Raw genomic sequence first — 13,036 nt, forward strand, 5'->3', positions numbered from 1 at the left:
GTCTTGTATTTGTTGTTACGTTGACTTAGAAGAGTCGTGCATTACAAACAAACATTATTATATAGTTCGTTTGTAATTTCCAAACACCGAGAAACTAAATAGCCGCACAAAAAGAGCTCTATCATACTTAACCCAATTTCTCCGCTCTTGTCCTGGCTGACTATATCTAGCCGACTTATTGAGATTTCTAAATCTTTTTTTTTCTCTTCTTTTAATCCCTCGAGATCTCCCATTCTGGCTATCAAAATTATGCAAGCATTTATGAGCCAGAGTCTACAAGAAGAAGTACCTTCTACTCTTGACCCTTCAAGCATTAGTTATGGCTCTGAGATTCGCCTTGATACATATTCAATGTGGCCGCCTGGAGACGTTGCAGACTATGACAATGAGTACCTTGAAGCACTCATGCCAGTAAATATAAGTTCTGATTTACATACCGAAAGAGGCGTATTCGAAGAGAATTCAATTTGGCCACTGCAAAATGACAATTATTTGACTCAAGACGTCCCGGTAAATGCCATGGATACTTGCGCTACCGTATACAGCTTGTGGAGACCCGATCTGGCTTATCCTGGAGATAATAAAATAAATGAACCGACTGTAAATAATGTACTTTATCCAAGAGTCATGTCACAGAATTCAATTTCTCCCTCGGTCACTGTAGATCCTCTCGCATTTAATACAACCATTACAGGCCAACAATTTGGTGGAGAGACATATGAAGAGATACATAGCTATGATTCAGATCAAGTTGGATACAACACACAAGACTCTGACTCTCAGTATGATTACACCAGCGCTGTTGGTTCGTTCAGTCCCCCGGCTTTTCATATGGATCAACCTCATACAGACTCTGCTCAAGTCAGTCCAGTCTTGTCACCGCTGTCAAACTTGGGATCTTCTCCCATCCGCTCATCAACTCCGCAAAACCTACCCAGTCCAATATATGCCGACGGTAGTTCCATCTCCCGCACACAAGCACGCAGAAGATCCACGAACAACGGATCAACCCGAAAACAAAACACCCGTCGTCGTACTTCAGCAAACACGTCTGTGGCATCAAGAGTTTCATTGGCAACTAATGAGCCAGTAGATAGTATTGATTTTGGGGTTCCATACATTACATTCGTTTATTCTGCAAATCGTGTGGAGAGACATTACAAAATTCGAGTTGATATTGATAATGTCGATATTACACATTTAACTCCACAATATCGCAAGACCAATGCTGTAAGTTTCCTTTTAGTTTCTGCTCTTTATTAATTAAGCTATCAAGTATTGGGCTCAAACTGATCCTTTCTTCTTTTTTTTAAAAATCAAACAAACAAAGGTCTACCCTCGAGCTCTTTGTTCTCAACAAGATTATACTGGGAATCGTTGGAATTATGAAACCGAATGCAATGAACAAGGATGGAAGCTTACTGTCTTAAATTGCGAAATTCTCTCAGGAAGCCGGGGGCTTATTCAACGTTCTGTTGATTGTTTCCGCAACTCGCAACCTGGGATGCGATCACGTCGTGTATCTCGTCAAGAAAAACTGACTGGCGGAACATTACGACGACGCAAAGTAAAGGGTTCAACTAGAGCCTAAACTTTTTGTATTATATCTAATAAATTTCCATCCTCAAATTTCTGCAATGGCTTTATATTACTTTAATTACTTTACTACCTGTTATTATTATTATGTCTACAATATTACTGCTTGAAGGCAATTTGAATTAATACTCTAAGTCTTTGTCTCACGTCAATGATATCTTATTATCACAAGGTTAGATTTCCAGAATTCTTGTTTACCAATTCAGCCATATTCTTAGAGATACAAGGTTTTCTGTTAACCTCACATTGTAAAATATTATGATAAATTTCTCGTAAGGAAATGACAATGAAAATAAGATCCTAAGTAAAAATGCAATATTTTTACATGTGTAGAGGAAGTTATACCTATTTTATTTCTCTTTTACTATTCGTTTTCAAAAATAGAGCTATGAGACCATATTGTCTGGCGCTAAATTTTACTAAAAGGATAAACCGTTTTATGGGAAAGTTTTAATCGATTCAATGAATGTTCAAAATTGTAAATTTTCTTATTGAAGCATTTTAAGCCTTGTTTAAGCTATAAAAGCCAGAGTATTTATTGCTCGCATTACTAGGTGAGATGAATTTCAAAAGGAAAGGAAAGGAAAGGAAAGGTGAAGACTTTATTTATAACCGTTTTCCTTTAATGTTTATTGTCATATAGCTCTTGGACTTAAAACTTTCAATTTGAACTCATCGGTGGATTTTAAGTTTAAAATAAATAATCATAATGAATTTTTTAGAGAAAAAAGACTGGAATACCATATATCTAATTAATATTGCTATATATATGTATACAATATTCAATGACAGGTAGAGAGCTTACTGAGACCTTGAATTATGGTAGAAATGCTTAAAGCCTTACATTCGAGTAACAAATTCTATACACATTGTTCTAGCCAATTTTTGTCTAGCACAAAATGTCTGTCCAGTATCCCAAGCATCAGTTTTCGGTCTTCCTAAAAATGGGACTTTCATTCAGGCAAGGCAGACGTATATATATATGATATGCACAAAACAACATAATTCTCAAACGAATCGTGAACCATGTCTTTAGCCATCATTTATTTTGTGATTCTGCTCATTAAATTCTACTCTACTTTCATTTAGGCTACCATATTTAAATCCACGTATACATAATGGTATCTTATAGAAATTAACAAATAACCAAATGTTTATAGCCGTATAGTATTAAGCATGTTTGTTTGTTTGACATATATTATAATCGGGTATGCTTGGATAGAGGAGAAGAAAAGACGCTGTAAGGCGTATACTACAAACTACTCATAGTTACGACCTACCTTATTTTTTTTTTATAAAAAGCCCCTACTTTCCTATCAATGTATTTATTATATGAAAAAGGAAAGAGTCGATTCTTTTCATTCCAAGCTGATTTTTGACTTATTGAGCTCAAGATCATTTAAAAAGAAACAATTTGGATCGAAGAATGACTAAGAAAACATTCTTAATTCAATCGACTTGTTAACCTACACATCTAAGTTTAGTCAAATATCAGGCTTAAGAAATTGATGACTATATGGTTTATTAGTAAGGATTCTTAAAAAAAAACAGGCAAAGTGGACCAATTTTAGTTCTTTGGAAAAATTAAGGGGCACATCTTTTTTTTTATATTATGTCATGATTTTGAATATTGTGGATGTAAGTTTATAGACAGCAAGGTCTTTATTCTAAAGTATGAGGAAATTATTACTGGGATTTTTAATGGCAAGGGTCTTCAAATGGTTTTAGCTTGTACATTTGAGTAAAAAGGAACATGCTCAAAGACTGCAGTAGATAACACTGGGAGTTCTTTTCTTTTGATATGGTCCTTGATTGACAGGAAAGACAACAAGAATGTGCTTCCTATAATTATAAATAAGAATTGCAGTAAGATGTTTATTTTACAGACACGACTTTACATTTTAAGTCCACGAATGTGTGAATTGTACCTTGTTTTTGTAGCAGCCTAGTTGTTTAGGATCAATGTGAGAGTTAAAGATAATTCTACTCCCGATGTACATGTGTGTATGTGTATATGTTACTAGCTCTAATAGGCCTGCACTTTGTTGATATATATATATATATATATTAACATAACTTCTGGTGGTGACTCACACCAAAAAATATCTTTTTTCAAAAAAACGATACCTTTCAAACAATACATTTATGGTCTGATGAGGGATAAATATTAATATTTTTATGTTCTTTCAAATCTCTAGCTTTTTTTTTTACAAAATACAAACTGACAAAGTACCGATGACAAAATTTAATATAAAGAAGGCTCTAGTGTAAATCGGATACTTTATTTCTTTTTAAAAGAAACTAGAATGAAAAGCCCTCAGACTTTAGATTTAATAAGTATTAAACAGAGCTACAGCGTAGTTTTTTTTTGGAGATTGAAATAATAGAATGTTGCTCAATTCAGGTACTGCTTTTCTTTTTTTTTCAAAAAGGTTTATGCTACAATATTATAGCCTATAAAGCTTATTTAAAACAATAGTATTTTGAAACAAAAATCAAATAATTTTTTTGTAAGAGAGAATTGAAACAAATTCAAGAGCTTTTGATATTATCTCCAAAAATAAATAAAAAATAGTGTTGTATATGTCATAAACAATACTGTTTCATATATATATTTCAGATTTTTACTTTTCTTTTCAAGACACATTAATTTAGTTTATATTAATGGGTTATGATTCGGTGAGTACACAATTGTTACATGCAGCAAGAAAATACCTTTTTTTGAAGTGTTTATTTTAAGTGAACAACTCTCTCTTGAAAATTATAGTACTTGAAAATCTTGCGGTAATCTGTGCTAAGAAACATATAATAAAATGTCATATATATATATATATATATATACTTACTTTGAGTTAAATCTATTAACATTTCTGTTTTTTTTTTCTTACAGAATATATTTCCTCTAACCGATGTATTTCTTGGGCCATTGACTTTGCGAATACAGAAATTTAAACTATAAAGACTGTTACTACTGTTGATTAAATAAAAAAAATAAGGACCATATAAATAGGACAGGAAGTAAGCATTTTGATGTATAAGATATTCGCCAGTTAATCGTACAACATTACAATATCAATACTGCTATACTCATAGGTGTTTTAGCTACCAATAAAGCAGCTAATGATACTTGATGTTATAAAATACGCATACGCATTGATACAAATTAAGATCATTTGTTAGCAGACAAACAGTCGTAATGAGTTAAAAATAGTATGGTATATTACGATGAAATGAGCTCGTCTGAATAGAGGGATAGTTACATGGCAGGTTATTTTGGAAATCTGTTTTATAGGTGGGTGGCGCGCATCAAGGGCCCTGTAAAAATGTTCTAATTTTGATAAAATACGAATCCAAGTCTTGTTCAGTATAGACAGTATGTAAGCAGAATTTATGTATTTCTATTATTTTAACAAAGTGCAATATATATATATTTACTATCTATTAAATATTATATAGTTATGTAATAATCGTATTCTTTTCTATTTTTTCCCTCTTTGTTTTTTAAAAGTACACACATCCATAAATCAAAAGTAAGGAAAAACACCTTGTTTTTCTTCTTCAATATATATTGACAATTATAGCTTTGATATTCTACCATTTTAAAAGCCATCAAATGTACCTCGTTACTCAGATCGCGTTTATATTTACCGTATCTGGGAAAAACAGTCTTCCGATAACATCAAAGTAACACTACATCTTGAATTCATCGCAGTTTTCTAAGCTTTGATTGAAAATATTAAAAATGTGCCTTGATTTTTATACATGTTTATTGGTTCTTTTCGCACGAACTCGGTAATTTTAAAAATACAACAAGGAACATTCCCTAAATCCAAAGTTTCTATCAACCATATTTTTTTTTGTTTCCAGTGTAGAATATTATTTTCTACAGTCTACATGTCTATTAAGTGCTTACTTAAACTGTTTCTATCGTAAAGATACCCGGTCAATGTATATTCAAGATACTTTAAGCTTTAAATAGCGGGGAAGATATTCAAGAAATATGTCACCATACATCTCCAAAGCCTTTGTAAGATCCAATGCAATGGGATAGATAATTGTAATACCTTGGGTAATAATGACAGGATACATGTATATCCCCACACCATCAATGAATTAATTACAAGTCCAAGAATAATGCCAGTCCATTGACCGAGTCAGCGGTATGCAAGTTAAATGAGATGCTAGCCCTAGCTACGGCCAATTTTTTTTAGTAAAAATCGAGTCCCTTCTTTTGAGTAACCAAACATCTGTAAAACAAAACGTTCTATTTCAAGATGTGTATCACGTTTGTTGGTACAAGTATTAACGTATCTTACAATCGTACTACAACAAGTACAGTGGTAGAATAAACTAGTGTATTACTAACGATAACAACGGTAGTAATGAACCTTTCAACCAAAGTTATCTTGGACTATCTGCCCCTTATATATAACAAGGACGGTGTACTTTGGTAATGAATTATGTATTTGGCACAAATCTCTTGATCTGGTAGATTGTATGACTTGGAAAGAAAAAATTCATCGGGGGATATACTCTTTTATGAAATTAAATAGTATATCATATTTTTATACTGTATATTATCTTATCCAGTAAATCAGTTGCCTAAAGTACACTTGAGTCAGCATATGGCTTATGTTGAATTGAATAAACAGTTTTACATTAATTCAGTACCAATAGAAAAAAGCGCCGTGCAGCTAATACAAGCAACTTTTTTTACTGGTAGGACTAAGTATAGGTCCTAACAGGCTAATTTGATTATGAGCATTATAATGATTAGACTAGAATTATTGTTTTATAAGACACTTTTAAAGTTGTCCAAAGAAAACCACACAGGTCACGTGCCGCCTTAACCTCCAGTACAATGCGAATGGATGTGAATATTGATTTTACCCTTATCAATCATAATCACAATGGGATCTAATGTTTCAAAGAACAAGGTTACAGCACAAGACAAGGCCATCTTAGATCTCAAGATTCAAAGAGACAAACTGAAACAGTACCAAAAAAAAGTATGTAGTAAATGAAGGTTGTTTTTATTGTCTGAAACTTTTTTTTTGTCATTAGGTTAATGTAGTATTGGAAAGAGAAGTTTCTGAGGCTCGCAAGGCACTCGGGCAAGGCAATAAGAAAAAGGCGCTTCTGGCACTGAAAAAAAAGAAATATCAAGAGCAATTACTTGAAAAGACCGAACAGCAGTTGATGAACCTTGAAGAGTTGGTAAGTGTATATCTATTTTGATCTATTTTTTATCGACACCAATCATAACATAATATATCTTTATTACTGTTATTATTACTGTTATTATTACTATTATTATTATTATTATTATTATCGGCACCAATCATAATATAATATCTTTTTTTTACTGCTATTATTATTATTGACACAAATGTACATATATGTTTTAGACCAATACCATTGAATTTGCTCTAGTCGAAAAACAGGTGATGGAAGGACTCAAAGGAGGAAATGCAATCCTCAAAGAAATTCACAAGGAAATGTCATTGGAGGACGTGGAACGACTTATGGATGACACCGAAGATGCTATTGCTTACCAGAATGTAGGTTTAAATTCATAGATTTTTCTTTCCAGTGCGTAAAACGAGGATTACTAATTTTAATATATTGTGATAGGAATTGGATGAAATGTTGAGTGGAAGGATGACCGCAGAGGATGAAGAGGATATCATGCGTGAATTAGAGGGACTCCGGCAAGAAGAGGTAAGGCTCGAAATAAGGCTCGAGATAAGGCAAGCTGACATTCTGTAAATATATATATATATTAGCTTGAGGCTGCCTTACCAGAAGTACCGAATCACCCGTTACCAGAGACCGAAAGAGCTGATGTTAGTTTTCCAGAGGTCCCTACCCAGATACCTACAGGTAACAAATGTTAAGAGCTAATACGAAAATTGGTAATACATATATGTTAACATTAATTGTCTTTTAATTATATAGCTACTCCCAGCAAAAATACAGAAAAACAGGCAATGTTGGCTACCTGATAAACTCAATATAGATTGGCAAATTTCCCTATTTTGGATTTTTTTTTTGTTTTCTTTTCTATAAAAAAATCTACAAAAATTATTGTCATAAATAACCGATCAGAATTCAAGCTTGTATTTAACTCTCAATTGATTAAAAATTTTCTTTAACTCTGTTCTCTTTTCCAATCTTTTTTACATCTTATTTTTTTTGTTTTTCAAAAAGTAAAAAAAAAAAGTAAAACTTCCTTACTTAAAGATGAGTAAAGAAGCCGAGAATATCCCGGATACCAAAGAGGTTATCCAAGTATCTACCGAATCAACATATGATCCCAATGAAGAGCACGACCCCAAGATTGGTGTTGGAATGCGCCATGTAGCCGAAGGAATTCCCATTGCTGCATGGTTTATTATTCTCAACGAATTCTGGTAAAACATATTTTTCTTCAATATTCCGAATTGATAATAAAACATACTAACATCTTTGTCTATTTGATAGTGAAAGGTAAAAAAAACAAAAACTTATATTTAAGTTTAGTCTTGGCAATGTGATTTACAGGTACCAATGCTCTTGCCTTTAGATTTGCTTACTATGGTGGATCAGTTCCTTTCCAAAACTATGTTCAGGTAAATATTATAAAGACAAATAATATAAAATCGGAAATAATAATGATAATAATAAAGTTTTGATTTATTAACAAATATATAAATATATTAGAACCCTCCTGGTGTTCCAAACTCGCCCGGTATGCTGGATCGTGGCCAATCTGTTGCTACCTCATTGCAGAACTTCTTTACTTTCTTCTGCTACTTCACCCCAGTTTTGGGAGCTCTGGTTGCTGGTAAATTAAATTCGAATGAATCATAAAAGAATATGTTTCACTGAAATTTGTTTAACTATATTTTTTCTATCTACAGATCAATATCTCGGTCGTTACCGGACTATTCTTCTTTTCTCATGTATTTACATGATTGGTTGGCTTATTTTGACCGCCACTTCCACACCCGCTGGAATCGCTCATGGAAGTGGTTTCCCTGGTTACATTGTCTCTCTTATTGTCATTGGATGTAGGTTGCAAAGCTAGCTTTTTTATTTCTAATAGGATGTACAAGTTCTTTTTTTCTAAACTCAATTGATATGTTCCTAGTTGGTACTGGAGGAATCAAGGGTATTGTTTCCACTCTCTGCGCAGATCAATACAGACACACCGAGAATTATGTCAAGGAGACCGAATCCGGAGAACTTGTCTTAGTTGATTATGATTTGAGCATTCAACATTTGTACAACTGGTAAGTTAAGCTCATGCTTAAGCGCGGGAAAAAAACCGTCCATCGTGAGAGAATAAAAGTACCGGAGATGAATTCCTACCTATTTGAGTTGAGAGTGTAATTTTCTCCAAAAATGGTATTTATTTACTGATCAAGCGTTGTATAAAATTGATAATCTATTTAGGTTTTACTGGGCCATTAACGTAGGATCCCTCCTTGGTGGTGTTATTTGCCCTATTTTGGAACTCAACGTAGGTTTCTGGGCTGCCTACCTGTTGCCTACATGCATTTTTGCTCTGGCCATCATTGTCTTCATTTGCGGTGGAAGATTCTACTACAAGCCTCCCCCAACCAACTCAGTAATATCCAGCACATATAAAATCTTCAGATTTGCCTTCAAACAGGCAGGAAGACCAGAAAACAAAGAGGCCAAGAAGGAGTCCAAGTATATCCTTGATTTTGCAAAGCGTGATTCGGGTTTGAAAAACGTAGCCGAATGGTCTTCTGATAATTGCAATGCAGCCACCGGCTGGGACGACAAATTCGTTGATGAATTGAAGGAAACCATGATGGCTTGCAAGATTTTTATCCCTCTCTCAATCTATTGGGTTTGCTACAACAACCTTAGTAACAACTTGATTTCTCAGTCCGGCCAGATGTACCGTCCCGATGGACTTCCGAACGATATTATGAACAACTTTGATCCAATTGCTTTAATTATCTTTATTCCCATTACCGATATGTTCTTCTACCCATTGTTGCGCAAGTATAAGCTCAACTTCCGTACTCAGCAACGTATCACTGGTTAGTACATTGAACCCAAAAAAAAGTAAAACAAATAATCTAATTCGTACTGCTTTAGTTGGATTCTTCCTCGGCGCTCTTTCTATGGTCTATGCTGCTGTTGTACAGCATTACATTTATGTAGACCCTGTTTACCAGGAAACCGGTGTTTCCGCCATGTCGGTTTTCATTCAGATCCCTTGCTATTTCCTTATTGCCTTCTCTGAGATCTTTGCTTCAATTACCTCAATGGAGTATGCCTACACCCATGCTCCCAAATCAATGAAGTCGCTTGTATCCGCCCTGTCACTGTGGCCCAATTGTGTTGCTGCCTTGATCTCTCTTGCCATCTCTCCTTCAGCCGAGGATCCTAACATGGTTTGGGTCTACACTGGTGTTGCCTGTGGTGCATTTGTGTGTGGTATCTTGTACTATATTGTGTTCAGACACTACGATGCTATGGATGAGGAGACTCGCCTTCGCAAGATTGCAAACTTCCAAAACTCTACAGAAAATAGCAACACTGGCTCAAACAAACAAATGAGCATCAATGAGAAGTCTTAGACTGCTTAATCTGATCCTTACTTATTTATTTATTTTGTATCTTTAGATTTCTAAATTCTATTTATTATAAATTTTCATATATATTTTTTTTAAAAAACCCCCACCAGAGTCTTTCAAGACCGATTCTATAAATTACTTTCCTATAATATTATTATATAATTCCATAATATATACACCTACACTTACACATATACATAAACATAAACATAAGCATGCAAGAATTTGAATTTTTGGATTCTGGAAAGTTCAAGACAAGATCAAAACCAGATTACTACATTGATATAAACTTAAAACTGTCATTATATTACGATATTTCTATATAAGAAAACAAAGAAACAATTGATGAAATATAATGAAATGTGCTCAATCAGACAAATCAATAGACTTTTTTTTAGGGTACACTGCCAAGAACGCAATAGTTATAGTGATTTATAATTATGGAAGCATTACAAGAAATAAAGTCATACCGTAATCAAACCAAGATAATGCTTACCTTTCTCTACGTTGAAGATACACAAGATAAGAGTTAATTCTTTTTTTGTTAAAAAAAATCGAATAAAGCTATATTTTAAAGTCTGAAAAGTCGCACCAATAAATCAAGTGTTTCTCTCAAAGATACGAAGAAAATATATAAAAATAATAGTAAGATTATTACTAGAATTTATTCTTTGCACCAAATTATGAATATCCGGGGCCTTTCTGTAAGAACCTTTTTAGACTACATGAACAACACAATTTACAAATCTTCCTATAATGATTGCAATGCCCGAGAGTTGTATAAATTACATTAGCTATTAATTAAACCTTAGCTTATCTATCTTGAGCTACATGGTCTTCGGTGTTCATTTTGAATAACTAATTGGAGGTTATTTAGCAGAGTACTTTTGCTTGAAATTCTCTATCTATATTTAATACCATAATAAGAACAAACAGCTACTTATAACTTGATGCGAAATTGAAGAAAGTATATAATACTATACTCGTTTTTGAAATTTATTTATTATAGTTAACTCTAGTTTTAAATTAGTACAATTGGTGTGGATAGACTAAAACTTTTAAACAACTAGAAGGCTTAGTCTTCTTCCATTGTCAGTTGGATCGAGAAGAATATAATGCTTTTGATGAAAGAGATGGTATTATGAGCACTTAATCTTATCTAATATGCATTTGAACTAACTTTGAACTTTTTTTTTTAAAAAAAAAAGTGCGAACAATCATAAATGAATATAATTGACTGAGCTCACTCTGAACTTTTTAGTCTGTCCATACCAATTGTTTTCCCATTTTTATTAATATAATCCAAAGAGCAAGACACATCTTCATTAGAAAACACACCCGGTTCATATAAAATAGTATTTACTACTAATACATATGCATTATGTACATGTATTTACCAGACTTCGATTCAACCCATACTTCATTAGTAGTTGATATGAGCTTGTCCACTGTCAAGTACATCGTTAAGAGAAGAAATAAAAAAAGATCTCCAAAGCCAAGAAAAGGATATGGAATATCTAGAAAGATTTATGATTGGACAGAAAGACACCTTATGCGTGTGGTTCGGAAGGGAAATGCGGTCTCATATTACTGGATGGGAAAATCTTTAAATAAGATTGAAGTATTTGTCTGTAGAAAGACAATAATCAGCTATCTCAAACGTTTGAGCTTCGAATCATATATCGCAGCTCATGAGCCAGATTTAACAGAGCCAAAAGAAGAGAGGATTGGATTGGACTTGTGAGCACGTCAACTGGGTGGATAACCAGTGGAAAGGTGTAGTATAGTCCGATGAATCAAGATCTATAGTCAGAGGTAATGATGAGGAAGCCAGAGCTATTAAAAGAGCTGCGAAAAGGTTCAAAGAAGAAAGTATCATTACAGGAACCAAGTAAGGGTGTGTTTGTGAGGGAGACTGAATAAGAAATAGAAAATAATCAAGTTTAGCGTTAAGCTTGTCCCTATAAATATATAAAACACACATAATCAAATCCACACTACAAAGTATTAGCAGAATCAAATAGAATCTTTATTTTTTTAATGTTTCATTTTAAATATCCCTTTTCTTTACAAAAACGTCTTGTCCTTAAAAATTGAACCTCGTCGTAACCCAATGTTGGTTAATTATTATTATTTTATTTTTTGAGAAAAAGGCACAACTATGCGTCTTTGTCAGTTATAAAACACCAATTCTATTAAACCTAACAATCGTAGCTTACTCATTGAATAGGATGTACTTAATACCAATGCAAAAGAAGAAGAGGTATTGGTTTGTAAACAATTCTTGTGAGGATTGGAGATTTACGATTTAACAAAAAAATATTAAAAATAATGTTTGAGATTTTCAGCTCTTAAAAAAGCCAAAAACGGCCAAAACGGCCGTGCACACCTCTTGTAGTGTAACTCCTTTAAATGGATTTTTAATAGGAGCTATTTAAAAAGATGTAATTACTTGGATTTATATTCTCTTTTTTAAAAAAAGATTCACTTAAAGAAGTTCGTTTTACTTTGGGCAGCAAACGGCCGTGTACGCTTTAGATACTACGCAATCACCAAATTACTCACACACTGAATATTTTCTTTCTCATAGAACCTTATAGAACAATAGACGTCACCTAGAAATAATAAGTCACGTATCCAATATCCTTCCTAACACTATGAGCCATTTTTGCGGTGACTTTTCTTTTTAGCCGCCTCGGTTTTCTCTCTCTAATGTGACTTTTTTATTTCAACCCCAAGGACTCTTTTTTTCATATGGCGTCACAATTTTAAAAGCCAATCAAAATGATTTAAAAGTCATTGACTCATTTTTCAAACACCAATCATTTTAATTTTCACGTTCC

At 33.3% G+C, this 13,036-nt stretch overlaps 4 protein-coding genes across 4 annotated transcripts; all 4 read left to right on the forward strand.

Moving 5' to 3' along the window:
- Positions 1–249: 249 nt before the first annotated feature.
- On the forward strand, positions 250–1,591 carry PHYBLDRAFT_171560 (hypothetical protein; the record flags this gene model as incomplete). The annotated part of the gene is made up of 2 exons (XM_018436628.1): positions 250–1,230; positions 1,331–1,591. The coding sequence occupies 2 exons, from the start codon at positions 250–252 to the stop codon at positions 1,589–1,591; spliced, it is 1,242 nt and encodes a 413-aa protein (XP_018288214.1).
- A 4,915-nt stretch (positions 1,592–6,506) lies between these two features.
- On the forward strand, positions 6,507–7,756 carry PHYBLDRAFT_188027 (hypothetical protein; the record flags this gene model as incomplete). The annotated part of the gene is made up of 6 exons (XM_018439444.1): positions 6,507–6,605; positions 6,661–6,813; positions 7,005–7,157; positions 7,231–7,317; positions 7,383–7,479; positions 7,555–7,756. The coding sequence occupies 6 exons, from the start codon at positions 6,507–6,509 to the stop codon at positions 7,599–7,601; spliced, it is 636 nt and encodes a 211-aa protein (XP_018288215.1). The 3' UTR covers positions 7,602–7,756.
- An 83-nt stretch (positions 7,757–7,839) lies between these two features.
- On the forward strand, positions 7,840–10,196 carry PHYBLDRAFT_148730 (hypothetical protein; the record flags this gene model as incomplete). Its single annotated transcript, XM_018432142.1, has 8 exons — positions 7,840–8,009; positions 8,080–8,085; positions 8,162–8,207; positions 8,299–8,422; positions 8,499–8,648; positions 8,729–8,870; positions 9,034–9,653; positions 9,712–10,196. 8 exons carry the CDS (start codon positions 7,840–7,842, stop codon positions 10,194–10,196), a joined length of 1,743 nt encoding a protein of 580 aa, XP_018288216.1.
- A 680-nt stretch (positions 10,197–10,876) lies between these two features.
- Positions 10,877–11,937, forward strand: PHYBLDRAFT_60078 (hypothetical protein; the record flags this gene model as incomplete). The annotated part of the gene is made up of 3 exons (XM_018440596.1): positions 10,877–10,897; positions 11,242–11,329; positions 11,594–11,937. The coding sequence occupies 3 exons, from the start codon at positions 10,877–10,879 to the stop codon at positions 11,935–11,937; spliced, it is 453 nt and encodes a 150-aa protein (XP_018288217.1).
- Positions 11,938–13,036: the final 1,099 nt, after the last annotated feature.

The sequence above is a fragment of the Phycomyces blakesleeanus genome (genome assembly GCF_001638985.1).
Source record: "Phycomyces blakesleeanus NRRL 1555(-) unplaced genomic scaffold PHYBLscaffold_19, whole genome shotgun sequence".
In the NCBI taxonomy this organism is placed as follows: domain Eukaryota; kingdom Fungi; phylum Mucoromycota; class Mucoromycetes; order Mucorales; family Phycomycetaceae; genus Phycomyces; species Phycomyces blakesleeanus.